Source organism: Chiloscyllium punctatum, chromosome 10 (genome assembly GCF_047496795.1).
Source record: "Chiloscyllium punctatum isolate Juve2018m chromosome 10, sChiPun1.3, whole genome shotgun sequence".
Taxonomy (NCBI): domain Eukaryota; kingdom Metazoa; phylum Chordata; class Chondrichthyes; order Orectolobiformes; family Hemiscylliidae; genus Chiloscyllium; species Chiloscyllium punctatum.
The window spans coordinates 116,496,947-116,524,520 of record NC_092748.1 but is presented as its reverse complement, the minus strand read 5'-3'; the positions used below and the strand labels follow the sequence as shown (position 1 = coordinate 116,524,520).

The window sequence follows — 27,574 nt, the reverse complement described above, 5'->3', positions numbered from 1 at the left end:
TGACTGGCACGGTGGCACAGTGGTTAGCACTGCTGCCTCACAGCGTTAGAGACCCAGGTTCAATTCCCACCTCTGTGTGGAGTTTGCACATTCTCCCTGTGTCTGTGTGGGTTTCCTCCCACAATCCAAAGATGTGCAGCTTAGGTGAATTGGCCATGCTAAATTGCCCGTAGTGTTAGGTGAAGGGGTAAATGTAGGGGAATGGGTCTGGTTGGGTTGCTCTTTGGAGGGTCGGTGTGGACTTGTTGGGCTGAAGGGCCTGTTTCCACACCGTAAGTAATCTAATCAATCCATTGTTGGGAAAAACCCCATCTGAAGGAAACTGCCATCCTTTTGACTCCAGACCCACAGCAATGTGGTTGGCTCTGAGCTGCCCTCTGGGTAATTAGGGACGGACAATAAATGCTAGCCCAGCCAGCAACTCCCTCATCCTGTGAATGAATAAAAAGTAACAATCCACCAAGTAACTGAGTTCCTCAAATAGCTAACGTGTCCAGAAGTCCATGAAAGTGATTTAAAAAAAGGGGGGGATTGAGAGTAAAATCATATGCAGAAGACAACAGGAAAAGGGAATTGCTGTAAATTGGATTGTCGGGATAGAGCGGGAATGATTTCAGAGAGAGAGAACAAATGGCAAGGAATGGACTCAATCCCCCAAAAATGAAAACAGGTCGTCTTCTGGATGGAGATGTTTGGAGGGATGGAGCTGACCCCAGAAGGAGTGTGTTGTACTTACACGGGTATTGATAAGGTTTTGCCTCTGTACAGACTGAACATGCTCCCGTACACATCACTAGAGACAGACAGGCTGTCCTCTGAACCCCAGCTACTATAAGCCAGATTAGAACGAGATGCCCGTATCAGTGGCTCCACCCCCAGGTGCCTGATCCGAGCATCGGGTGACTGCGGTGTGTCAGCTTGCCTGGCGACCTCCCAGGGTAGGCACCCGTGGGTGAGGCTGACACTGAGTTCCTCCTCCTCCCTGTCCTCTCCTCCTCCAGCCAGCGCTCTCTGGCTCTCCACTGGCGATTGACCTGCGCTCGGGGGTTCGGACGGTGCCAGCTGTTCGAGGGCAGTCCGCAGCGAGGACGGTGTGCTCTCCAGGCTCGTGTTGGTCAAATTCTCCAATTCACCTTCTTCGGGAAAGAGAAGGAAAGGACTGTTAGCCGCGCCTGTTCCCAAAACCGAACCCTGGGAGAGGCTGGAGAACACTGGGGCTTCAATGCATTTCCATAGCACCTATTTACCTCCCAGGGGTATCCCAAAATGTGTCAGAGAGAATAAAGTACTTTTGAAATGTGGCTATTAAATAAGATAATCAGAGGGTTAGATTGGGTGGACCACGAGAGCTTTTTTCCTTGGACGGCGATGGCTAGTATGAAGGGACATAGCTTTAAATTGAGGGATGATAGATGTAGGACAGATGGCAACAGTCCAGCGAGGGAAGGGGCCGTATTGGACCTGGTACTGGGGAACGAGCCAGGACAGGTGGTAGAAGTTGCGGAGGGGGGTTTCTTTGGGAACAGTGACCACAATTCTGTAAGTTTTAGAATACTCGTAGATAAAGATGAGAGTGGTCCTAAGGGAAGATTACTAAACTGGGCCAAATTATATCAAAATTAGGCAGGAGTTGGGAAATGTGGATTGGACACAGCTATTTGAAGGGAAGTCCACATTTAATATGTGGAAGGCTTTCAAAGATAGGTTAAAGGTAGTGCAGGATAGGCATGTCTCGTTGAAGGCAAAGGATAGGAAGGGCAAGGTTTGTGAACTGTGGATGACAGGAGAAATCGTACGACTAGTCATGAGGAAAAGGAAGCATACGTAAGTTCCAGGCAGTTAAGAACAGAACGGGCCCTGGAGGAATATCGGGAGAGTAGGACCAGTCTTAAACGAGGAATCAAGCAGGCTAAAAGGGGTCATGAAATAGCTTTAGCGAGCAGAATTAAGGAGAATCCCAAAGCCTTTTATGCTTATATAAGAAGCAAACAGGTAACTAGAGAAAGGATTGGTCCACCAAACGATAAGGAAGGAAGGCTGTGTGTCGAACCTGAGAGAATGGGTGAGATTCTGAATGATTACTTTGCATCAGTGTTCACTGAGGAGAGGGACATGATGAATGTTGAGATTAGAGATGGACGTTTGATTAGTCTGGATCACGTTGACATAAGTAGGGAAGATGTGTTGGGTAGGCTAGAGGTTATTAAGGTCGACAAATCCCCAGGACCGGATGGGATCTATCCCAGGTTGGTGAGGGAGGCGAGAGAGGAAATAGCTGGAGCCCTGACAGATATCTTTGTGGCATCCTTAAATACAGATGAGGTGCTGGAGGGTTGCTCATGTTGTCCCCCTGTACAAGAAGGGTTGTAGGGATATTCCGGCTAACTACGGACCAGTGAGCCTGATGTCGGTTGTGGGAAAATTGCTGGAGAAGGTACTGAGGGATAAAATCTATTTATATTTAGAAAAGAACGGGGTTATCAGTGATAGGCAACATGGTTTTGTGCAGGGGAGATCGTGCCTTACCAACTTAATAGAGTTCTTCGAGGAAGTGACCAAGTTGATAGATGAAGGATGGCCTGTTGATGTCATATATATTGACTTTAGTAAGGAGTTTGATAAGGTTCCCCATGGTAGACTAATGGAGAAAGTGAAGTCACATGGTGTGCAGGGTGTTCTAGCTCGGTGGATAAAGAACTGGTTGAGCAACAGGAGACAGAGAGTAATAGTTGAAGGGAGTTTCTCGAAATGGAGAAAGGTGACCAGTGGTGTTCCACAGGGGTCCGTGTTGGGGCCACTGTTGTTTGTAATATACATAAATGATCTGGAAGAGGGCACTGTTGGTATGATCAGTAAGTTTGCAGATGACATGAAGGTTGGTGGAGTAGCAGAAAGCATAAGGGACTGTCAGAGAATACAGGAGGATATAGATAGACTGGAGAGTTGGGCGGAAAAGTGGCAGATGGTTTCAATCTAGAAAAATGTGAGGTGATGCATTGAGGCAAGTCTAATTCTAGAGCAAATTATACAATGAACGGAAGAGCCTTGGGAAAAGTTGATGGGCACAGAGATCTGGGAGTGCAGGTCCAATGTACCCTGAAGGTCGCTGCACAGGTGGATAGAGTGGTCAAGAAGGCATATAGTATGCTTGCCTTCATTGGAAGGGTATTGCGTATAAGAGCTGGCAAGTCATGTTAAAATTATACAAGACATTGGTTCGGCCACATTTAGAACACTGTGTACAGTTCTGGGCACCACATTACCAAAAGGATGTGGACGCTTTGGAGAGGGTTAAAATCAACGAGGTAAAAACAATGACTGCAGATGCTGGAAACCAGATTCTGGATTAGTGGTGCTGGAAGAGCACAGCAGTTCAGGCAGCATCCAAGAGGGTACAGAGAAGGTTTACGAGGATGTTGCCTGGTATGGAAGGTGCTAGCTATGAAGAGAGGTTGACTAGGTTAGGATTGTTTTCATTAGAAAAAAGGAGATTATGGGGGGATCTGATTGAGGTTTACAAAATCATGAAGGGCATAGACAGGGTAGACAGAGATAAGCTTTGTCCCAGAGTGAAGGATTCATTAACGAGAGGTCAAGCGTTCAAGGTGAGAGGCGGAAGGTTTAAGGGGGATACACGTGGCAAGTACTTCACACAGAGGGTGGTAGGTGCCTGGAACGCGATGCCAGCAGAGGTGGTAGAGGCAGGCACGGTAGATTCATTTAAGATGTGTCTGGACAGATGCATGAGCAGGTGGGGAGCAGAGGGATACAGATGGTTAGGAATTGACCGACAGGTTTAGACAGTACATTTGGTTCGGCTCAGGCTTGGAGGGCTGAAGGGCCTGGTCCTGGGCTGCAAATTTTCTTTGTTGTTTGTCAGAGATAGGTTCTTTACTCAGAGAGTAGTAGGGGTGTGAATACACTGCCTGCAACAGTAGTAGACTCGCCAACTTTAATGGCATTTAAATGGTCATTGGCTAAACATATGGATGAGAATGGAATAGTGTAGGTTAGGTGGGCTTCAGATTGGTTCCACAGGTCGGCGCAACATTGAGGGCTGAAGGGCCTGTACTGTGCTGTAATGTTCTATGTTCTATGTTCACTGTTGTAAGGTGGGGAATGTGACAGACAATTTGTGATCAGCAAGATCCTGCAAACAGCAATGTAAGAATGAGAAGACCGTCTGCTAGGGATTGAGGGATAAGCTTTGGCCAACTCACTGGAGAGAGTTCCCCTGGTCTTCTTAGAAATACAGCTCACGGGATCTTTTCAGCCACGTGAGGGGACAGTTTAACCAGAGGGAGGTAGTCACATTGGAGGCAGCTCTGAGGAGGTTCACTCGATTAATTCCAGAGATGAGGGCTTTGTTAAATGAAGAGAGTTTAAGCACTTTAGACAGATACTCTCTGGAGTTGAGAAGAATGACAGAAGATCGAATTGGGGTCGAGAAGATGCTATAGGGGATTGACCGTAGAGAGAGAGAGAGGATGCTGCCTCACGTGGGACAGTCTAGGTCGAGGGATCATTGCTTTAAGAGGGGGAGCAGATTAAAACAGAGATTGGGAGAAATTACTTCTCTCAAAGTGTCATGAATCTTTTATTTCCTCATAGGAAAAGCATATCTCTGGCTGGGCCAGTATTTATTGCCCAGAGGGCAATTAAGAATATTTGTTGTGAGTTGGAGTCACATGTAGGCTACGCTAGGTAAGGACAGCAGTTTCCTTCTCTAAAGGACATTAGTGACCCAGATGGGTTTTTCTGACAATCAACAATGGATTCATGGTCATTATTATTGCTCAGTGTTCAGGGATGTGGAGGTTGGGTGCATTAGTCAGGGTTAATATGTAGAGCAATAGGGTAGGGAAATGGGTTACTCTTCAGAGGGTCGGTGTGGACTTGTTTCTATACTGTAGGGATTGTATGGTTAGATTTTTAATTCCAGATATCTATTCAATTGAAATTCCACCATCTGCCATGGCAAGATTCGAACCTGGGTCCCCAGGACATTGCCTGGCTCTCTGGATTAATACCTTGCAATATCACTATAGAAAATGAAAATGTTGGCGAGGAAGATACAGAGATACTTACATCTAGACTAGAAGAGATTGAGGTTCACAAGGAAGAGGTATTAGAAATACTGCAGAGTGTGAAAATAGACAAGTCCCCTGGGCCGGATGGGATCTATCCGAGGATCCTCTGGGAAGCAAGGGAAGAGATTGCCGAGCCTTTGGCATTGATCTTCAAACCATCATTGTCTACAGGAATAGTGCCTGAGGACTGGAGGATAGCAAATGTGGTTCCCTTGTTCAAAAAGGGGAATAGAGACAACCCTGGTAATTACAGACCAGTGAGTCTCACTTCAGTTGTTGGTAAAGTGTTGGAAAAGGTTACAAGAGATAGGATTTATAACCATCTAGAAAAGAATAATCTGATCAGGGACAGTCAGCACGGTTTTGTGAAGGGTAGGTCGTGCCTAACGAAGCTTATTGAGCTTTTTGACAAAGTGACCAAACAGGTAGATGAGAGTAAACCAGTTGATGTGGTGTACATGGATTTCAGCAAGGTGTTTGATAAGGTTCCCCACAGTAGGCTATTGTACAAAATGCGGAGGAATGGGATTGTGGGAGACATAGCAGTTTGGATCAGTAATTGGCTTGCTGAAAGAAAACAGAGGGTTGTAGTTGATGGAACATGTTCATCTTGGTGTCCAGTTACTAGCGGCATATCGCAAGGGTCGGTGTTGGGTCCACTGCTGTTAGTCATTTTTATAAATGACCTGGATGAGAGCTTAGAAGGGTGGGTTAGTAAATTTGCGGACGACACTAAAGTCGGTGGAGTTGTGGATAGTGACGAAGGATGTTGTAGATTACAGAGAGACATAGATAAGCTGCACCGCTGGGCTGAGAGGTGGCAAATGGAGTTTAATGCGGACAAGTATGAGGTGATTCACTTTGGTCAGAGTAACCGGAATGCAAAGTACTGGGCTAATGGTAAGATTCTTGGTAGTGTAGATGAGCAGAGAGATCTTGGTGTCCAGGTACACAGATCCTTGAAAGTTGCCACCCAGGTTGACAGGGTTGTTAAGAAGGCATACGGTGTTTTGGCCTTTATTAATAGAGGGATTGAGTTCCGGAACCAGGAGGTTATGCTGCAGCTGTACAAAGCTCTGGGACGGCCACACTTGGAGTATTGTGTACAGTTCTGGTCACCGCATTACAAGAAGGATGTAGAAGCTTTGGAAAGGGTACAGAGGAGATTTACTAGGATGTTGCCTGGTATGGAAGGAATGTCTCATGAGGAAAGGCTGAGGGCCTTAAGGCTGTTTTTGGTAGAGAGAAGAAGGTTGAGAGGTGACTTAATAGAGACATACAAGATAATCAGAGGGTTAGATAGGGTGGACAGGGAGAGCCTTTTTCCAGGTATGGGGACGGCAAACACGAGGGAAACAACTTTAAAGTGAGGGGAGATAGGTATAAGACAGATGTCAGAGGTAGTTTCTTTACTCAGAGAGTAGTAAGGGTATGGAATGCTTTGCCTGCAAAGGTAGTAGATTCGCCAAGTTTAAGTGCATTTAAGTCATCATTGGACAGGCATATGGACGTACATGGGATAGTGTAGGTGGGATGGGCTTCAGATTGGTATGACAGGGCGACGCAACATCGAGGGCCGAAGGGCCTGTACTGCGCTGTAATGTTCTATGTTCTATATTACTGCGAGGGCCATTGCCTTCCCATCTACAGAACTCCATGCCCAGAATGCAGTGGATGCTGGGACATTGAATAAATTGAAGGAGGAGCTAGACAGATTTCTATTTAGTAAAGTGTTGTGGAGAGTGGACAGGAACGTGGAGTTGACGATTCTATTAAATGGCAGATCAGGATCAAGGGGCTGAATGGCCTCCTCCTGCTCCTAGATACTAGTTTTGAACACCTCATCAGACAGATGGTACCTCAGACAGTGTGGCACTGTCTCGGTACTGCATGGGGCATGTCAGCCTGGAGCTTATGCTCAGCTCACTGCAGTGGGGATAATGGTGGCTCAGTGGACAATATCGCTCACTCAGTGAAAGGGTAAGATGTACAAAAACACTGAAGGCATGTAACGACTTCCTGTGGTGAGCAAGGGCAGCACCCAACATTTTCAACAAAATGGCACTCCACCACCCACAGCCACCTTTGAGACAAGGAGGGAGACATGGTGGGCAGGAATTCCTGGCCTAGCCCACAATGCCAACATTCCAAGAATGTTCAAGAAGCAAAGGCATAAACCTAAGGACCATGAGAGAACAGAACGGGGAGGCAGAGATGATGGGCCGAGCAGCCTGCTCCTGCTTCTAATTTGCATGTTTGTGTGAAATGTAATTGAATGACTCTAAAGGTTATGATGGAGTCAAAGTAAGTGAGACCAGCCAATAACCAAGCTCAGCTCAAAGAGAGGTGAGCTCTCTCAGAATCCCAGCACGAGGACCGCAGCATTTTAGAGACAGAGACCGTCACAAACAGAAATTGGACATGACAAAGCCTTGGTCAAAGACACCGAGCTGACCAAGTGTCTAAAGGATGGGAGGTTCTGCGAGGGAATGACAGGGGGGAGAGCCCAGGAATCTGAAGGCACAGACACTGCTGGTGGAGCGATGGGAATCAGGGAGTCACACAGAGGCTGGAACTGGGGAACACAGAGAGATCCCAGATGGTCATCAGGCCTGGAGGGGGTGATAGAGATAGGGAAGGGGTGTAGGGGCAGGAGGAGGTGATAGAGATAAGGAGGGTGTGTAGGGGCTGGAGAGGGTGACAGAGGTAGGGAGGGGGTTAGGGGTTGGAGGAGGTTACAGAGATAGGGAGGGGGTGTAGGGGCAGGAGGAGGTGATAGAGATAGGGAGAGGGTGTAGGGGCAGGAGGGGGTGACAGAGGTAGGGAGGGGGTATAGGGACTGGAGGAGGAGACAGAGGTAGGGAGGGGGTGTAGGGGCAGGAGGAGGTGATAGAGATAGGGAGGGGGTGTAGGGGCAGGAGGGGGTGACAGAGGTAGGGAGGGGGTATGGGGGCTGGAGGAGGTTACAGAGATAGGGAGGGGTTAGGGGTTGGAGGAGGTTACAGAGATAGGGAGGGGGTGTAGGAGCAGGAGGAGGTGATAGAGATAAGGAGGGGGTGTAGGGTCTGGAGGGGGTATAGGGGCTGGAGGAGGTTACAGAGATAGGGAGGGGTTTAGGGGTTGGAGGAGGTTACAGAGATTGGGAGGGGGTGGAGGGGCTGGAGGAGGAGACAGAGGTAGGGAGGGGGTGTAGGGACTGGAGGGGGTTACAGAGATAGGGAGAGGGTGTAGGGGCTGGAGGAGGTGATAGAGATAGGGAGAGGGTGTAGGGGCAGGAGGGGGTGACAGAGGTAGGGAGGGGGTATAGGGACTGGAGGAGGAGACAGAGGTAGGGAGGGGGTGTAGGGGCAGGAGGAGGTGATAGAGATAGGGAGGGGGTGTAGGGGCAGGAGGGGGTGACAGAGGTAGGGAGGGGGTATGGGGGCTGGAGGAGGTTACAGAGATAGGGAGGGGTTAGGGGTTGGAGGAGGTTACAGAGATAGGGAGGGGGTGTAGGAGCAGGAGGAGGTGATAGAGATAAGGAGGGGGTGTAGGGTCTGGAGGGGGTATAGGGGCTGGAGGAGGTTACAGAGATAGGGAGGGGTTTAGGGGTTGGAGGAGGTTACAGAGATTGGGAGGGGGTGGAGGGGCTGGAGGAGGAGACAGATGTAGGGAGGGGGTGTATGGACTGGAGGGGGTTACAGAGATAGGGAGAGGGTGTAGGGGCTGGAGGAGGAGACAGGTAGGGAGGGGGTGTAGGGACTGGAGGAGGAGACAGAGATAGGGAGGGGGTGGAGGGGTTGACAGAGGTAGGGAGGGGGTGTAGGGGCTGGAGGAGGTTACAGAGATAGGGAGCGGATGTAGGGGCTGGAGGAGGGGACAGAGATAGGGAGGAGGGTAGAGGCTGGAGGGGTTGACAGAGGTAGGGGGGCTGGAGGAGGTTACAGAGATAGGGAGCGGGTATAGGTTCTGGAGGAGAGGACAGAGATAGGAAGGAATGTAGGGACTGGAGGAGGGGACAGAGATAGGGAGAGGGTGTAGGGGCTGGAAGAGGTAACAGAAATGGGGGAGCAGAGAGGCTGGCGGAGGTTACCGAATAGGGAGGGATGTAGGGGCTGGAATCAGGGACAGAGATAGGGAGGGGTTGTAGGGGCTGGCGGAGGAGACTGAGGAAGGGAGGGGGGTAGGGGCTGGAGGAGGTTACAGAGGAAGGGAGGGGGTGTAGGGGTGGAGGAGGAGAGAGAGGTAGGGAGGGGATGTAGGGGCACGAGGAGGAGACAGAGATAGGGAGGGGGTGTAGAGGCTGGAGGAGGAGACAGAGGTAGGGAGGGGGTGTAGGGGCTGGAGGAGATTACAGAGGTAGGGAGGGGGTGTAGGGGCTGGAGGAGGAGACAGAGGTAGGGAGGGGGTGTAGGGGGTTGGAGGAGGTGACAGTGATAGGGAGGGGGTGTAGGGGGTTGGAGGAAGAGACAGAGGCAGGGAGGGTGTGTAGGGGCTGGAGGAGGTTACAGAGGTAGGGAGGGCGTGTAGGGGCTGGAGGAGGAGACAGAGGCAGGGAGGGGGTGTAAGGGCTGGAGGAGGTTACAGAGGTAGGGAGGGTGTGTAGGGGGCTGGAGGAGGAGACAGAGGCAGGGAGGGTGTGTAGGGGGTGACAGAGATAGGGAGGGGGTGTAGGGGGCTGGAGGCGGTGACAGTGATAAGGAGGGGGTGTAGAGGCTAGAGGAGGTGACAGTGATAGGGAGGGTGTGTAGGGGTCTGGAGGAGGTGACAGTGATAGGGAGGGGTTGTAGAGGCTGGAGGAGGTGACAGAAATAGGGAGGGGGCGTAGGGGATGACAGAGATAGGGAGGGGGTGTAGGGGGATGGAGGAGGTGACAGAGATAGGGAGGGAGTGTAGGGGCTGGAGGATGTGACAGAGGTTGAGAGGGGGTATAGGGGCTGGAGGAGGTGACAGAGATAGGGAGGGGGTGTAGGGGGATGGAGGAGGTGACAATGATAGGGAGTGTGTGTAGAGGCTGGAGGAGGTGACAGAAGTAGGGAGGGGGCATAGGGGATGACCGAGATAGGGAGGGGGTGTAGAGGCTGGAGGAGGTGACTGTGATAAGGAGGCCATGTAGGGGGCTGGACGAGGTGACAGAGATAGGGAGGGGGTGTAGGGGCTGGAGGAGGTGACAGTGATAGGCAGGGGGGCTAGGGGGCTGGAGGAGGTGACAGTGATAGGGCGTGGGTGTAGAGGCTGTAGGAGGTGACAGAAATAGGGAGGGGGCGTAGGGGATGACAGATAGGGAGGGGGTTTAGGGTGCTGGAGGAGGTGACAGAGATAGGGAGGGGGTGTAGGGGCTGCAGGAAGTGACAGTGATAGGGAGGCGTTGTAGAGGCTGGAGGAGGTGACAGAAATAGGGAGGGGGCGTAGGGGATGACAGAGATAGGGAGGGGCTGCAGGAGATGACAGTGATAGGGAGGGGGCATAGAGGTTGGAGGAAGAGACAGAGGCAGGGAGGGTGTGTAGGGGCTGGAGGAGGTTACAGAGGTAGGGAGGGTGTGTAGGGGCTGGAGGAGGAGACAGAGGTAGGGAGGGGGTGTAGGGGCTGGAGGAGGTGACAGAGATAGGGAGGTGGTGAAGGAGCTGGAGGAGGAGACAGTGGTAGGGAGGGGGTGAAGGGGGCTGGAAGAGGTGACAGTGATAGGGAGGGGGTGTAGAGGCTGGAGGCGGTGACAGAGATAGGGAGGGGTTGTAGAGGCTGGAGGAGGTGACAGAAATAGGGAGGGGTTGTAGAGGCTGGAGGAGGTGACAGAAATAGGGAGGGGGCGTAGGGGATGACAGAGATAGGGAGGGGGTGTAGGGGGATGGAGGAGGTGACAGTGATAGGGAGGGAGTGTAGAGGCTGGAGGAGGTGACAGAGATAGGGAGGGGGTGTAGAGGCTGGAGGAGGTGACTGTGATAGGAAGGGGGTAGGGGGCTAGAGGCGGTGACAGAGATAGGGAGGGGGTGTAGGGGCTGGAGGAGGTGACTGTGATAAGGAGGGGGTGTAGGGGGCTGGAGGAGGTGACAGAGATAGGGAGGGGGTGTAGGGGCTGGAGGAGGTGACAGAGGTAGAGAGGGGGTGTAGGGGCTGGAGGAGGTGACAGAGATAGGGAGGGGGTGTAGGGGCTGCAGGAGGTGACTGTGATAAGGAGGGGGTGTAGGGGGCTGGAGGAGGTGACAGAGATAGGGAGGGGGTGTAGGGGCTGGAGGAGGTGACAGAGGTAGAGAGGGGGTGTAGGGGCTGGAGGAGGTGACAGAGATAGGGAGGGGGTGTAGGGGCTGCAGGAGGTGACTGTGATAGGGAGGGCGTGTAGGGGGCTGGAGGAGGTGACAGAGATAGGGAGGGGGTGTAGAGGCTGGAGGAAGTGACTGTGATAGGGAGGGTGTGTAGGGGGCTGGAGGAGGTGACAGAGATAGGGAGGGGGTGTAGGGGCTGCAGGAGGTGACTGTGATAGGGAGGGCGTGTAGGGGGCTGGAGGAGGTGACAGAGATAGGGAGGGGGTGTAGGGGCTGGAGGAGGTGACAGAGGTAGAGAAGGGGTGCAGGGGGCTGGAGGAGGTGACAGAGATAGGGAGGGGTTGTAGAGGCTGGAAGAGGTGGCAGAAATAGGGAGGGGGTGTAGGGGGATGGAGGAGGTGACAGTGATAGGGAGGGGGTGTAGGGCTGGACGTGGTGACAGAGATAGGGAGGGGGAGTAGGGGGCTGGAGGTGGTGACAGAGATAGGGAGGGGGTGTAGAAGCTGGAGGCGGTGACAGAGATAGGGAGGGAGTGTAGAGGCTGGACGAGGTGACAGAGGTAGAGAGGGGATGTAGGGGCTGGAGGAGGTGACAGAGATAGGGAGGGAGTGTAGAGGCTGGACGAGGTGACAGAGATAGGGAGGGGGTGTAGGGCTGGACGAGGTGACAGAGATAGGGAGGGGGTGTAGGGACTGGAGGAGGTGACAGTGATAGGGAGGGGCGTAGTGGGTGACAGAGATAGGGAGGGGGTGTAGAGGCTGGAGGAGGTGACAGAAATAGGAAGGGGCGTGGGGGATGACAGAGATAGGGAGGGGGTGTAGGGGCTGGAGGAGGTGACAGAGATAGGGAGGGGGTGTAGGGGCTGGAGGAGGTGACAGTGATAGGGAGGGGCATAGGGGCTGGAGGAAGTGACAGAGGTAGAGAGGGGGTATAGGGGCTGGAGGAGGTGACAGAGATAGGGAGGGGGGGTAGGGGGCTGGAGGAGGTGACAGTGATAGGGAGGGGGTATTGGGGGCTGGAGGAGGTGACAGTGATAGGGGGTGGGTGTAGAGGCTGGAGGAGGTGACAGTGATAGGGAGGGGGTGCAGAGGCTGAAGGAGGTGACAGATAGGGAGGGGGTGTAGAGGCTGGAGGAGGTGACAGTGATAGGGAGGGTGTGTAGGGGCTGGAGGAGGTGACAGAGATAGGGATGGGGTGTAGGGCTGGACGAGGTGACAGAGATAGGGAGGGGGTGTAGGGGCTGGAGGAAGTGACAGTGATAGGGAGGGGGTGCAGAGGCTGAAGGAGGTGACAGATAGGGAGGCGGTGTAGGGCTGGAGGAGGTGACAGAGATAGGGAGGGCGTGTAGGGGCTGGAGGAAGTGACAGTGATAGGGAGGGGGTGCAGAGGCTGAAGGAGGTGACAGATAGGGAGGCGGTGTAGGGCTGGAGGAAGTGACAGAGATAGGGAGGGGGTGTAAGGGCTGCAGGAGGTGACCGAGATAGGGAGAGGGTGTGGGGGCTGGAGGATGTGACTGAGATAGGGAGGGGGTGTAGGGACTGGAGGCAGTTACAGAGATAGGGAGGGGGTGTAGGTGCTGGAGGAGGGGGTTGCAGAGTTAGGGAGGGGTTGTAGTGGCTGGAAGAGGGGACAGAGATAGGGAGGGGTGTAGGGGCTGGAGGAGGGGACAGAGATAGGGAGGGGTGTAGGGGCAGGAAGAAGGGACAGAGTTAGGGAGGGTGTGTAAGGGGCTGGAGATGGTTACAGAGATAGGGAGGGGTGTAGGGGCTCGAGGGGATTACAGATAAAGGGAGGGGGCATAGGTTCTGGAGGAGAGGACAGAGATTGGGTGGAATGTAGAGACTGGAGGAGGCGAGAGGGATAGGGAGTGAGTATAGGGGCTGGACGAGGGGACAGAGATAGGGAGACAGTGTAGAGGCTGGAAGAGGTAACAGAGATGGGAGGGCATAGGTGCTGGAGGAGGTTACGGAGACTTGGAGGTGGTGTAGGGACTGGAAGCTGGTCACCGGTAGGGAGGGGTTTAGATTAGATTACATTACATTACAGTGTGGAAACAGGCCCTTCGGCCCAACAAGTCCACTCCGACCCGCCGAAGCATAACCCATCCATACCCCTGCATTTACCCCTTACCTAACACTACGGGCAATTTTAGCATGGCCAATTCACCTGACCTGCACATCTTTGGACTGTGGGAGGAAACTGAAGCACCCTGAGGAAACCCACCCAGACACGGGGAGAATGTGCAAACTCCACACAGTCAGTTGCCTGAGGCGGGAATTGAACCCGGGTCTCTGGCGCTGTGAGACAGCAGTGCTAACCACTGTGCCACCGTGCCGCCCACTGTGTAGGTGTTGGAGGAGGTTACAGTGATAGGAGGGTGTAGGGACTGGAGGAGGGTCAGAGATAGGGAGGGGTTTAGATGCTGGAGGAGGGGACAGAGATAGGGAGGGGGTGTTGAAGCTGGAGGAGGGTCAGAGAAAGGGAGCACTATAGGGGCTGGGCTCTGGGACACAGATAGGGAGGGGTGTAGGGGCTGGAGAGGGTGTCAGAGTTCGGAGTGCTGTAGGGGCCGAAGGAGGTGACAGAGATAGGGAGGGGGTGAAGGAGTTTATAGGAAGAATAAAAACAGGCTGCAAGATGTGAAGGTGATATCTGTCGTTATGCAGGGGACTGACAGGGGAATGGGATTGTTTTGATGGAGGGAGCAGCTCAGGAGGTGTGTTCAGTGGAACCTTTGCTCTCTAGAGCTGCCCTTTGACCTCAGGCCTACCTGTGGACACTCTTTGACTAGCTGCTTGCTGAGGGTGGAGGTATCCCTCCGTGGGTTCCACTTTCTGTGTTTCAAACGTTTCCTCTTCGCCACATTCCTCCGAGTCTAGATCAAAATAAAATTCTTCAGTATTTACAGAATTATCTCTGATGTCCAAGTAGAGTGTGACACTGATAGACAGTGACGGAGTCCTCTTTCGTTCAGGTAGGTTCATGTTAGAGGTGTGTACAGAACAGACACTAACCAAAAGGTTCATGAAATAACAGATTCATCCACCTGCCTCCTGCTCTCACTCCATCACCATCTCCTTCCCTTCCTTTTCCCTTTGTACTTGTCCAGCTTCACTCTTAAACACATCCATCTATTTCACTTTATATGTTTACAAGGTGTGGGTGTCGCGGCTGGTCCAAGCATTTATTGCCCGTCCCTAGTTGCCCTTGACCCACAATGTCCCTTAGGGAGGGAATTCCAGGATTCTGACCCAGTGGCATGAAGGAACGGTGATATATTTCGAAGTCAGGATGGTGAGTGATGTTCCCATGTATCTGCTGCCCTTGTCCTTCTGGATGGAAGTGGATGTGGGTTTGGAAGGTGCTGTCTGAGGGTCTTTAGTGAATTTCTGCAGTGCATCTTGTAGATGGTACACACTCCTGCTACTGACCGTCAGTGGACAGCAGATATATGGGAACACCATTCCCAGCAAATTCCCCTCCAAGGAAATATATTGCCGTTCCTTCAGTATCGCTGCGTCAGAATCCTGGAATTCCCTCCCTAAGGGACATTGTGGGTCAACCTACAGCACATGGACTGCAGCGGTTCAAGAAGGCAGCTCACCCCCACCTTCTCAAGGGGCAACTTGGGAGAGAGCAATAAATGCTGGGCCAGCCAGCGATGGCAACATTCCAGATGCTGGAATCTAGCACTAACAATGCACTTTGAAAAGCAGGAGCATATTTACAGCATGTCAACATGGTGTTATGAAAGGGAAATCCTATTTGATAAATTTATTTTATGTTTTGGGGAATGGAACTAGGTGACAGTCAGTAGATACATTTCCAAAATCCATTTGATAAAGTTCCACACAAAATGGTGAGTAGATAAGATCAGAGATTCAGAGACAATATTGGATAGTGATTGGTTCATGGACAGGAAGTGGAATGTAGAAATAAAGGGGCATTTTCAAACTAACAAGATTTTTACAAGTGGGATGTTGGAAAGATTTAGCTACATACAATGGAAATTAGAGACATAGACAATAAAGACAGACAGTAATGTCACTCGTTTGCCGAGAAAAACACTTTGGTGGAAATACAAACAAGAAGGAGAACACCAGGTGGCCACAGGAACACACAGACAAGGGAAGGAGAGGAAGGAGAATGTGCGAGTGTATTCACTTTTATCATTAGCAGAGGAAAGCAGGAGAGATTTTGGAAGACGTGAAACGTACAAATGTTGAAATTCCAAATGGGTTAGGTGTACAGGAATTCAGGAGATTGACATTGTGTAGTAATGTAGGAAAAGCAACAGCCAATCTGCGCATAGCAAGATCCCACAAACAATGAACGTGACTGGATAAGCTTACTTTTGGGAAAGTCATTGATCAAATCAGAGACAGAAATGACTGTCCATGGGATTTCCACGACGGAGAAGCAAGAGGGACCATCGCCTAAAGGTTCCATCAGAAAAGGTAGTGACTATCACAGTACAGTGCTCCCTCAGTACTGACTCTCCGACAGTGGGGCACTCCCTCATCACTGACCCTCCGACAGTGTGGCACTCCCTCAGTACTGACTCTCCGACAGTGGGGCACTCCCTCAGCACTGACCCTCCGACAGTGTGGCACTCCCTCAGCACTGACCCTGCGACAGTGCGGCACTCCCTCAGCACTGACCCTCCGACAGTGGGGCACTCCCTCATCACTGACCCTCCGACAGTGCGGCACTCCCTCAGTACTGACTCTCCGACAGTGCGGTACTCCCTCAGTACTGACCCTGCGACAGTGCGGCACTCCCTCAGCACTGACCCTCCGACAGTGTGGCACTCCCTCAGCACTGACCCTCCGACAGTGTGGCACTCCCTCAGTACTGACCCTTTGACAGTGGGGCACTCCCTCAGCACTGACCCTCCGACAGTGTGGCACTCCCTCAGCACTGACCCTCCGACAGTGTGGCACTCCCTCAGTACTGACCCTTTGACAGTGGGGCACTCCCTCAGCACTGACCCTCCGACAGTGTGGCACTCCCTCAGCACTGACCCTCCGACAGTGCGGCACTCCCTCAGTACTGACCCTCTGACAGTGTGGCACTCCCTCAGTACTGACCCTTTGACAGTGCGGCACTCCCTCAGTAGTGACCCTCAGACAGTGTGGCACTTCCTCATCATTGACCCTCCGACAGTGCAGCACTCCCTCAGCACTGACCCTCGGACAGTGTGGCACTCCCTCAGCACTGACCCTCTGAGGGTGTGGCACGGGGCCCTCAGCACCAACCCTTTGACAGATTAGGTGGTAAATTTTATTTTGATATTGTGATGACCTCAAGCTGCCTCAATCCCAGCGTTCCCACTGGAATATCTCTGGTAACATTTTGGGAATGTATTTTGATGGACCCCTGCATTCCACAGACCCACTGATCCCACCCACTTCAGTCCTTTCGGAGAAACAGAAGAGAGAGACAGAAGCAGTTCCATACCGTCACTTTGTTTTCTGCAGGAGCGGAATACTTCGCTTCCATGGGGGCAGCAAGAGAAAGGAGATATTATTAAATGGTTACTAACAGCAGCGAGCACACACATACATACACACACTTACACAGTGACAGCAACATGCACAACACGCTACACGTGGGAGGACTCACACTGAGCAAGCAGATACATTGGGTACAGCCATGAAATTCACAAGGGGCTACTTACACCTGACAACCTGTTGCACCTGGGGAGTCCCGCATCCCGCACCACCACCCCACCCCCCACTGCCTCCCCTTGTATTCCCCATTGCCTCCCCATCTCCCTCTGCAGACCGCAGATGCTAAACCACAAGAGAGTGTCCATCCGTTGCTTCAGCATCATCTACAAATTCCCATCGAACTGAGACCTACTCAAACACCTCCCATCGTTCAGAATCACAAAAACAATTACACTCGCAGGCATTTTCACAAATTCGGGATGTGACAGTGTCCCAATTTGCACACAGGAAGCTCCCATTATCAGCAAAGTGTTCCTGACCTGTTTACCTGTCACTGGCTGAGGGGGTAAACATTAACAGGACATGGGGGAGAGGTTCCCCACTCCCTCTCTTCCCACCCATTCGATTGTGGGATTGTGATCCCAACAAAAGCAAATGGTACCTGAGTTTAACTCCTCGTTAGCGCCACACCCTCTCTGACAGTGCAGCACTCCCTCAGCACTGACCCTCCGACAGTGTGGTATTCCCTCAGCACTGACCCTCCAACAGTGTGGTATTCCCTCAGCACTGACCCTCCGACAGTGTGGTATTCCCTCAGCATTGACCCTCTGACAGTGTGGCACTCCCTCAGTACTGACCCTCCGACAGTGCAGCACTCCCTCAGTACTGACCCTCCAACAGTGCAGCACTCCCTCAGTACTGACCCTCCGACAGTGCAGCACTCCCTCAGTACTGACCCTCCAACAGTGCAGCACTCCCTCAGTACTGACCCTCTGACAGTGCGATATTCCCTCAGGAGTGACCCTCCGACAGTGCGGTACTCCCTCAGTATTGACCCTCTGACAGTGCGACACTCCCTCAGTATTGACCCTCCGACAGTATGGCACTCCCTCAGCACTGACCCTCCAGAAATACTGGAGAAACTCAGCAGGTCTGAGGCTTCCCTCCAGAAAGAAACACAATTAATGTCTTGAGTCCAGTTCTTCAAAAGTTATGATCTGCAACGTGCTGCTCTTGAGATTGTTTATATTGAACTAGAACCCCTGTTTGTCTCTTCACAGACTCTGTCAGACCTGCTGAGTCTTTCCCCCATTCCCCGTATTCTGTCTTATTGCAGGTTTCCAGAATTCACAGGATTTTGCTTTTGTTTAAGTGTGTCAGCTACACTTGAGTAAAGAGTTTCAGTTGCTGTTTATAAATCAGAGAACTGCAGGGATCTTCTATTTTCAACATCTTGATATCACAATTAGAGCACAGAAAGAGGCCATTCAGCCCTTTTGCTCCGTTCTAGTGCACATGCTCAACACAACACTCCTACTATCCCTCCCAATCTCACCCAATCAGCATTTCCTTTCTGTATCACCTCATTATGTAGCTTCTCCTGGATGTATCCATGCTGTTCCTCTTTCCACATTCCCTGTAGAAGTGAGACCCCCATTATCCCTTCTCCCCATGGGAGCCCAGTCTCCAATTTTTTCCCCCCATACCCTCACTGACTCCATTCTCCCCCACTCCCTGTGGGAGTGAGACTCCATTCTCCCCCATTCCCCGTGGGAGTGAGTCTCCATTCTCCCCCACTCCCTGTGGGAGTGAGAATCCATTCTCCCCCACTCCCTGTGGGAGTAAGACTCTATTCTCCCCCACTCCCTGTGGGAGTGAGACTCCATTCTCCCCCATTCCCCGTGGGAGTGAGTCTCCATTCTCCCCCACTCCCTGTGGGAGTGAGTCTCCATTCTCCCCAACTCCCTGTGGGAGTGAGTCTCCATTCTCCCCCACTCCCTGTGGGAGTGAGAATCCATTCTCCCCCACTCCCTGTGGGAGTGAGAATCCATTCTCCCCCACTCCCTGTGGGAGTGAGACTCTATTCTCCCCCACTCCCTGTGGGAGTGAGACTCCATTCTCCCCCATTCCCTGTGGGAGTGAGACTCCATTCTCCCCCATTCCCCGTGAGAGTGAGTCTCCCATTCTCCCCCACTCCCCGTGGGAGGGAGTCTCCCATTCTCCCCCACTCCCTGAGGGAGTGAGTCCCCCATTCCTTGTGGAATGATATCTCTGCTGAATTGGTGATTGGATGTACTCAGGCTGTCCCTTACTGAAGGATCTTGCTTTGGTCCCTTCCCCAAGTGGGAGCAGTTTTCTGGGCACTCTGTGGGATAAATATCTACTGGGATGTGGGGAGTAACTGCAGTCTCCCAAATGTCCCATGGGAATGTTTCTCTCCAGCTGGGGAGTGCAGAGTGGGCATCAGCTGTAACACCTTTGCCCCTCAGCAGGGTACCACTTCCTCAGCTCTGCCCTGGGAGGGGGAATTCCAAATTTAAACATCTCTTATGAGTCACCTCTCACTTTCCTGTGGGCTGGAGGCTTGGGGTGTTGATAACAATTATGTGAATCCCTTTAGCACCTTCAATGGGATCTCTGTATCCAGTTTATTAAAGGGGAACAAATTTGTCTTATTGTTCACGGGATGAGGGTATCTCTGGCTGGGCCAGCATTTATTGCCCATCCCTAATTGCCCAGAGTGTGGGTAAGTGCCAACTGCACTGCTGTGGGTCTGGAGTCACATGGAGGCCAGACCAGTTGAGGATGGCAGTGTCCTTCCCTAAAGGGCATTAGTGACCCTGAGGGTGTTTTCTGACCATTGACAATAGATTCCTGGTCCCTCTCACTGAGACTAGCTTTATATCCTAAATTCAGGAAAATCGACGTTTCGGGCAAAAGCCCTTTGTGTTCGAAATGTCGATTTTCCTGCTCCTCGGATGCTGCCTGACCTGCTGCACTTTTCCAGCACCACTCTAATCTTGACTGATCTCCAGCATCTAGGAGAAAGTGAGGACTGCAGACGCTGGAGATCAGAGCTTAAAAATGGGTTGCTGGAAAAGCGCAGCAGGTCAGGCAGCATCAAAGGAGCAGGAGAATCGACGTTTGATTCCTGAAGAAGGGCTTATGCCCGAAACGTCGATTCTCCTGTTCCTTTGATGCTGCCTGACCTGCTGCGCTTTTCCAGCAACACATTTTCAGCTCTGATCTCCAGCATCTGCAGTCCTCACTTACGCCTTGTATCCTAAATGTGTTCGATGAGGGTAAATTCTATCAGCCCTCACACAGAGGCTTGAACCCATGTCCCAGAAAGTTATCTTGGGCTCGAATAAAAACAGAAAATATTGGAGAAACTCAGCAGATCCGGTGGCCTCTGTATAAGAGAGGGAACCATGTTTGAAGTCCAGGAAGGGGTTTTGATCAGAAACCCACGTCGATGATGAGGTTAGATTGAAGCAGTTGGGAGAGAAGAAGGTCGAGAGGGAGATCAGACAGAGATCATGAGCAGGGCAGAGTAGATAGCGAGGGACTGCTCCAGCTCACAAAGAAGGCAAGATCAAGAGGGGTATTGACTTAGATCGAGGCATAGAGTCATCCAGCAAGGATTCAGGGCCAGGGCCCTTGACTGCCGGGAGGTGCTGACTGAAAGGGCAGTACAGACAGCATTCCTAGGAACTTTCCAAAGGGAATTGCAAGATACACAAGGCCCTGGAGGGTTGGGGGGAGACAGGAAAGAGAGAGTAGAACTGGTCGGAGAGTTGTATCAAAGAGCCAGCTCGGATTCATATCACTGAATCCCAACAGTGTGGAAACAGGCCATTTGGCCCAACAAGTCCACACCAACCCTCCAAAGAGTATCCACCCAGACCCATTTCCCTACCCTACTACTCTACATTTACCTCTGACTAATCCACCTAATCTACACATCCCTGAACACTATGGACAATTTAGCTTGGCCAATCCACCCTAACCTGCACAGACCTGGCCCAAATGTCCTTTTTTCTCCATACAGAGGGACTGTTTTTGGTGTCAGTACGGAGCCCCTGCTGTTGTCCTTGTTAGGAGGAGCTCATTGCTGGGATGGATACCTGCCCCTTTACTGAGGATCCCACAATCTCACACAGCCTGACCCAGATGGAACTAAAATCCCACTCCTCCGCAAGATTCCACCCAATCCTGCAGCTCCTAGTTAGAGTCGGAACATACCCGGAGATCTTCCAGCAACTCCATCACTTGGAAGTTCTCATCCAACATCAAGACAATCATGCACACACCGACATATACAGAACAATAGCAGGAAGCCGTTGGATTACTGATGGCTCTTCTGAACATGGGAAACAGGAGCAGGAGTAGGCTATTCAGCCCCTCGTGCTCACTGATGGGATAGTCTGATGATGAACATCAAGTGCCTGCTTATTCCCATTGCCTCCCATCCCTTCGTTAGTCAAGATTCCAACTAACACTGCATGGTAAATAATCCGGGATCCTGCCCTCCACCACTCCCTGGGGAACTGGTTCCCACAGGTTCACAACTCTCGGGGAGAAAAACCATCTTCTCCCCATCTTTGCCTCTTATTTTCCAGCTATGTCCCCTAGTCCCCATCTTTCACACACCAGGAAGCATTCTTCCCGAATCCACCAGTCACACCCCATCATGCCTTTGGATGTCTCAATGTCTTTGAAAGAGCAGCCAATTAATCTCACTGGGCTGTTATCTCCCTCCAACCCAGAAGGCTTTTCCCCTTTGAGCATTTCTGCAAATCTCTCTCAAAATTTGCAGCACACAGTGTTGGAACACATGTCACAGAGTCATAGCAATGTACAGCACAGAAACAGACCTTTCAGTCCAACCCGTCCATGCCGACCAGATATCCTAACCTAATGTACTCCCATTTTGCCAGCACTTGGCCCATATCCCTCCAAACCCTTCCTATTCGTATACACATCCAGATGCCTTTTAAATGTTGTAATTGTACCAGTCTCCACCACTTCCTCTGGCAGCTCATTCCATACACATACCACCTTCTGTGTGAAAAAGTTGCCCCTTAGGTCCCTTTTAAATCTTTCCCCATCTCACCCTAAACCTATGCCCTCTAGTTCTGGACTCCCCCACCCCAGGGAAAATACCTTGTCTATTTACCCTATCCATGCCCTTCTTGATTTTGTAAACCTCTATAAGGTCACCCCTCAGCCTCTGACGCTCCAGGGAAAACAGCCCCAGCCTGTTCAGCCTCTCCCTATAGCTCAAGTCCTCCAACCCTGGCAACATCCTTGTAAATCTTTTCTGAACCCTTTCAACTTTCACAACATCTTTCCAATAGGAAGGAGACCAGAATTGCACACAATATTCCAACCAATGTGGTCTAACCAATGTCCTGTACAGCTGCAACATGACCTCCCAACTCCTGTACTCAATACTCTGACCAATAAAGGAAAGCATATCAAACGCCTTCTTCACTATCCTATTTACCTGCGACTCCACTTTCAAGGAGCTACCACTCTGCACTTCAAGGTCTCTTTGTTCAGCAACATTCCCCAGGGCCTAAACATTAAGTATATAAGTCCTGCCCTGCTTTGCCTTTCCAAAACGCAGCACCTCGTATTTATCTAAATTAAAGTCCATCTGCCACTCCTCAGTCCATTGGTCCATCTGATCAATATTCCATTGTACTCTGAGGTAACCCTCATCACTGTCCACTACACCTCCAATTTTGGTGTCTTCTGCAAACTTACTAACTGTACCTCTTATGCTCGCATCCAAATTATTTATATAAATGATGAAAAGCAGTAGATCCAGCACTGATCCTGTGGCACACCTCTGGTCACAGGCCTCCAGTCTGAAAAATAACTCTCCACCACCACCCTCTGTCTTCTACCTTTGATCCAAGTGTTGGAACACATGTTGCCAATTTATCCTTTATGCTGCTTGGAGACCCCTACCTTGGCCACCATGTTTTAAGGGAATGGCTCCCCTGGTGGTGACTTTATGGATGTGTGAGGCAGAACCTTGGTCAAAAGCCTCAACTGCATTCCATTCCATCAACCAGAGGAAAGGATATTGTCCCCATTGCTGTAGGATGGCACAGCACAGACGAAGACTATTCAGCCCATTGTGCCTGATCTTTGAAAGATCTATCGAATTAACCCCAGAACCCCAACCTCCTCTTCCACCTCAGCAACGCCATTTCTTTTTCTTGTTATTAATCACATTTTGAATTCTAGAAGTTTTGATTGAATCCATGAAAACATAGAAACATAGGCGCACAGGGACTTTTGAGCAAGAGTAGGCCATTCAGCCCTTCGAGCCTATGGGACCATTCACTTCAATCTCACTTCAACCTTACTTTCCTATCCCCCTCCCGTGATTGTGGACTCCACTCCAGTTCACAGCAACTCGCTGTGTGAAAAGAATAATTCATCTCGCACCCCACCTCCACCGACTCGATTCTCTGGGTATATGGGAAACAGCAGCTAGAGGACGATACTGAGCACCTGTCAGTGCAAACTGCTTCATATGGCCTTCCCCATCCACACCCTTCCCAACGTCAATGCAAATTCCACTGAGCTTCTCCAAATGGAACGATATAATTAACTTAAAACGACAAAGAATAGGAGAGCAGGCCGACATGGACAGCTCCTGAGTTTTGAAGAATGAGCGGAATCTCATAGAAATCTATAAAACTCTAACAGGAAGTAGACAGGGTAAACACAGGAAGGATGTTCCTGATGACCAGGGAGTCCTGAACCGGGGGGGGGGGGGGGGGGGGGGGTCAATGTCTAAGGATACAGGGTGGGCCATTTCAGATGGAGATGAGGAGAAATATCCTCACCCAGACAGCGGGGAGCCTGGGGAATTCTCTGTCACAGAAAACGGTTGAATCCAAAACATTGAATGTTTTCCAGAAGGACTTAGATATAGTTCTTAGGGCTAAAGGGATCAAAGAGTATGGGGGAAAGCAGGAACAGATGACTGAGTTGGATGATCAGCCATAGTCATACTGAATGGTGGAGATGGCTTGAAGGGCCGAATGGCCTACTCCTGCCCTATTTTCTATGTATCTATGTTTCTCCTTCATGGAGCTGGCACAGGGATGATGGGCTGAAGGGTCTCCTCCAATGCCACGAGATGCTTCCATGCTGCGAACAGCATGGGCAGTCAGAGCGAATGCACACAGAGGTTAAGTACAATGCAACGCACCATGAGTTAGTCGTCCAAACGTGCGGGTAGGGTGCCCAGCTTTCTGTAAGGGAACAACAGGAGGTTAGTGACAGTCACAGGCACTCCAGCAGCAATGTACAGAGCGGTCCCAGCCTCAGCTACTGGGTTAGCATTCCGCTCTCGCTCTCACCGCTCACACAGGTACAAAGGCTCACAGACAACTCACAAACTCCAGCACTCACTTCAGACTCAGAATCATAGGATTGCTAAAGTGCAGGAAGCCATTCGGGTATTGTGCTTGTATTGCTTCTATCCCCTAATGCCCATCTCCTGCCATTTCCCCATCTCCCTGCTCACCATTTCCATTCAGATAACCATCCAATCCCCCTCTTGAATGTCTCGATTGAACTTGCCACCCTCTCATTCCCAGGCAGTGTGTCCCACACCCTAACTACTCGCTGGGTGAAAATGCTTTTTTCTCACTTGCTTTGTTTGTACATCACTTTAATTCTATGCCCATCCAGTTCTTGCTCCTTTTACAAACAGGAACAGTTTCTCCCGATCACTCTCTATCTAGTCCCCGTTCATGATGTTGAAAACCTCTATCCGATCTCCTCTCAGCCACCTTCTCTTGAAGGAGAACACTCCCAACTTCCTCAATCTCTCCTTATTACAGAGGTTTCTCATTCCTGGAACTATTCTTGTAAATCGCTCTGCACTCTCTCCAATACACTCTTATCTTTCTGATAATGTGGTGCCCACAACTGTATAACATACTCCAGCTGAAGTCTAACAAGGGTCTTGTACAAGTTCAACATCATCTTATACACTACGTCCCTGTTCATAAAACCAAGGAAACTGTAAGCATTTTCAGCAAGTAGTTAGGGTCTGGAATGTGCTGCGTGGAAATGTGGGGAAGGTAGGTTTAATTGGGGTATTCAAGAGGGGCATTGAATGATTACATGGATAGAGGTGGTGAGTGGGGAGATGGAGAAATGGCAGGAGATTGGCAAGAGGGCTGAATGGCCTCTCTGCACTGTAATGATTCTGAGTTTCAAAATTACAAATCAGAGCAGAAATGAGAAGCTGGTGTAGGCCATTCCGCCCATCGAGCCATCCAATAAGATCACAACTCATTCTCAAGCTGACTTTCCTGCACTATCCCTGTGCCCCTCAACACACAGAATTGCAATGCCAAGATGGTTCAGGTGACCTTCAGAGAGATGGCAGAGATCTAGTGGAGCAGCTTTTGTTTGCATGATCAGTGATTCCAACAGGACATACCAGCCCCCCCACCCCACCCCCAGCCTGGTCCTGAGAGGATTCAGGAACACTATATGGTCCTGAGCTCTGAGTCCCATCAGCCCTGGTGGTGGGACCACCCACCTCCCCAACATCCATCACTTCCAACTGGGAACCCCAGGCACTGACCCCTCACTGAGAGACCTCCCCTCCCCAGTGATACAGATGGATAAGAAATGTGCAGCGAACCTCAGTGACCCAGAACATTGCCCCCTGCCCTATGACTAGGAGAAAGTGAGGACTGCAGATGCTGGAGTACCAGAGTTGAAAAATGTGGTGCTGGAGAAAAAATTGCAGCCCATCATCTCCTGATCCTCGGATGCTGCCTGGCCTGCTGTGTTTTTTTCCAGCACCACATTTTTCAACCCTGCCCTATGACTGTCAGTCATGAACTTTAACACATGAACTAGGAGCAGGAGTAGGCCGTCTGGCTCCTGGAGCTTGCTCCACCATTCAATAAGATGATGGCTGATCTTTCAGTGGGCTCAGCTCCACTTACCCGCCCTCTCACCCTATCCCTTACTTCCTTTACTGTTCAAAAATCTACCTTTGCCTTAAAAACATTTAATGAGGAAGCCTCAGCTGCTTCCCCGGGCAGGGAGTTCCACACATTCACAACCCTTTGGGTGAAGAAGCTGCTCCTGAACACAGTCTGAAACCAGCTTCCCCTTATTTTGAGGCTGTGCCCCCTGGTTCTTTATAGCACAGAATCAGGCCATTCGGCCCATCCTGCTCCATATCAGCCCTCCTCTAATGCTGCTCCATCTCACTTTCTCAACATATCCCGTTCTTCCTGTCTCCCTCAGCTCTTCATCCGGGTTCCCCTCCAAGGTGCCTCAACCATTCCACCTTCTCACTAATCCGTGGCTGAGCAGGATTCTCCCAGATATCCCGACTACAGGTTGCTGTATAACGCTGGCCCTTGAGTTCTAGAGTTGCCCGGTCTGTCTTGAGGGATTTGCTGACAAATCCGTCTGGGTGACTGTTGAGAATGTGCCGGGTTTATCCCGGACACGAGCTGTTTCCTCGGTTACTGTGGGGTCGGTGAGAAGGGAGCCGTCGATTGAAGGGGTTTCTCTGGGGTCTGTGTTGTATGAACGGGGGCAGAGCCACAACGGGTTGTAGAATCAGGATCAATGGTACGCCTGGGGGTCAAGGTGAATCTGAGAAAGATTACTATATCTGTACTCCCAGTATTATCCACTTTGATCTTGAAGGGAACTGCGTTTGTTACAGTTTCATTCTTGGCAGGTGGGTTTATTTATACGGCTGATTGGTAAGGCATAGGAGCACAGGGGATAGGAGCAAAAGTGGGTCATTCGGCCCTTCGAGCCTGTACCAGCATTTATAGAGTCATACAGCACGGAAACAGACCTTTCGGTCCAACCAATCCACACCAACCATGCTCCCAAACTAAACTGTTCCCCTCTGCCTGCTCCTGGCCCATATCCCTCCAAACCTTTCCTGTTCATGTTCTTATCCAAAAAGCTTTTAATCGGTGTCAGTGTACCGACATCCACCACTTCCTCTGGCAGCTCATTACACACGAACCACCCTCTGTGTAAAAAAGCTGCCACTCATGTCCCTTTTAAATCTTTCTCCCCTCACCCTCAAAACAAGCCCCCTTGGTTTTAACTCCCCCACCTGAGGGAAAAGACCCTTGTCATTCAGCCCATCGAAGCCCCTTGGGATAGCATGGCAATGGCTGATCATTGAGCTCCACACCCTAGTCCAATCCTCACCCCATATCCCTCAGCTCCTTTAACCACAAAGAGAAGGTGAGGACTGCAGATGCTGAAGAGTCAGAGTTGAGTGTGTGGTGCTGGAAAAGCACAGCAGGTCAAGCAGCATCTGAGGAGCAGAAGAGTCAACATTTCAGGTATAAGCTGTTCATCAGAAATGAGGGTGGGAGAAGGGGGCTGGCAGATAAATGGGGGAGAGGGTGGGGTTGGGGTTGGGGGAAGGTGACTGGGAAGGTGATAGGTGGGTGCAGGTGGAGGGGCAGGGATGATAGTGACAGCTGTTTCTGCCATCACACCCCAGTCCTGTCAGGTCATGGGCTCCTTCCAGCACCACCTACCCATTCCCTCCCACTCTCAGCTCTCGTTACCACTCCTTCAGTTTCTCTTCTGTCATGGTCCCCTACCCCTTTCATACCTCGTTCTGTCTCTGAGCTCCCCCTCCACCCATCCTATCACTCCCCACCACATCTTCAGCAAATTATACCACATTTCCAGGCTGCTCCCCTGACCATCCCTGTGCAGCCTCTTTCCTGGAAACACTCTCCCTGT

At 51.1% G+C, this 27,574-nt stretch overlaps 1 protein-coding gene across 1 annotated transcript in view; it reads right to left on the bottom strand.

Moving 5' to 3' along the window:
- spega (striated muscle enriched protein kinase a) overlaps positions 1 to 27,574 on the bottom strand; it is a 354,671-nt gene that overhangs the window by 214,144 nt on the left and 112,953 nt on the right. The window contains exons 2-5 of the mRNA XM_072580011.1: positions 24,021 to 24,063; positions 16,791 to 16,825; positions 14,101 to 14,205; positions 737 to 1,136 (exon numbers count right to left, since the gene is read on the bottom strand). Of these exons, the coding sequence (XP_072436112.1) occupies positions 737 to 777 (41 nt within the window). The 5' untranslated portion in view covers positions 778 to 1,136; positions 14,101 to 14,205; positions 16,791 to 16,825; positions 24,021 to 24,063. The remainder of the gene's footprint in view (positions 1 to 736; positions 1,137 to 14,100; positions 14,206 to 16,790; positions 16,826 to 24,020; positions 24,064 to 27,574) is intronic.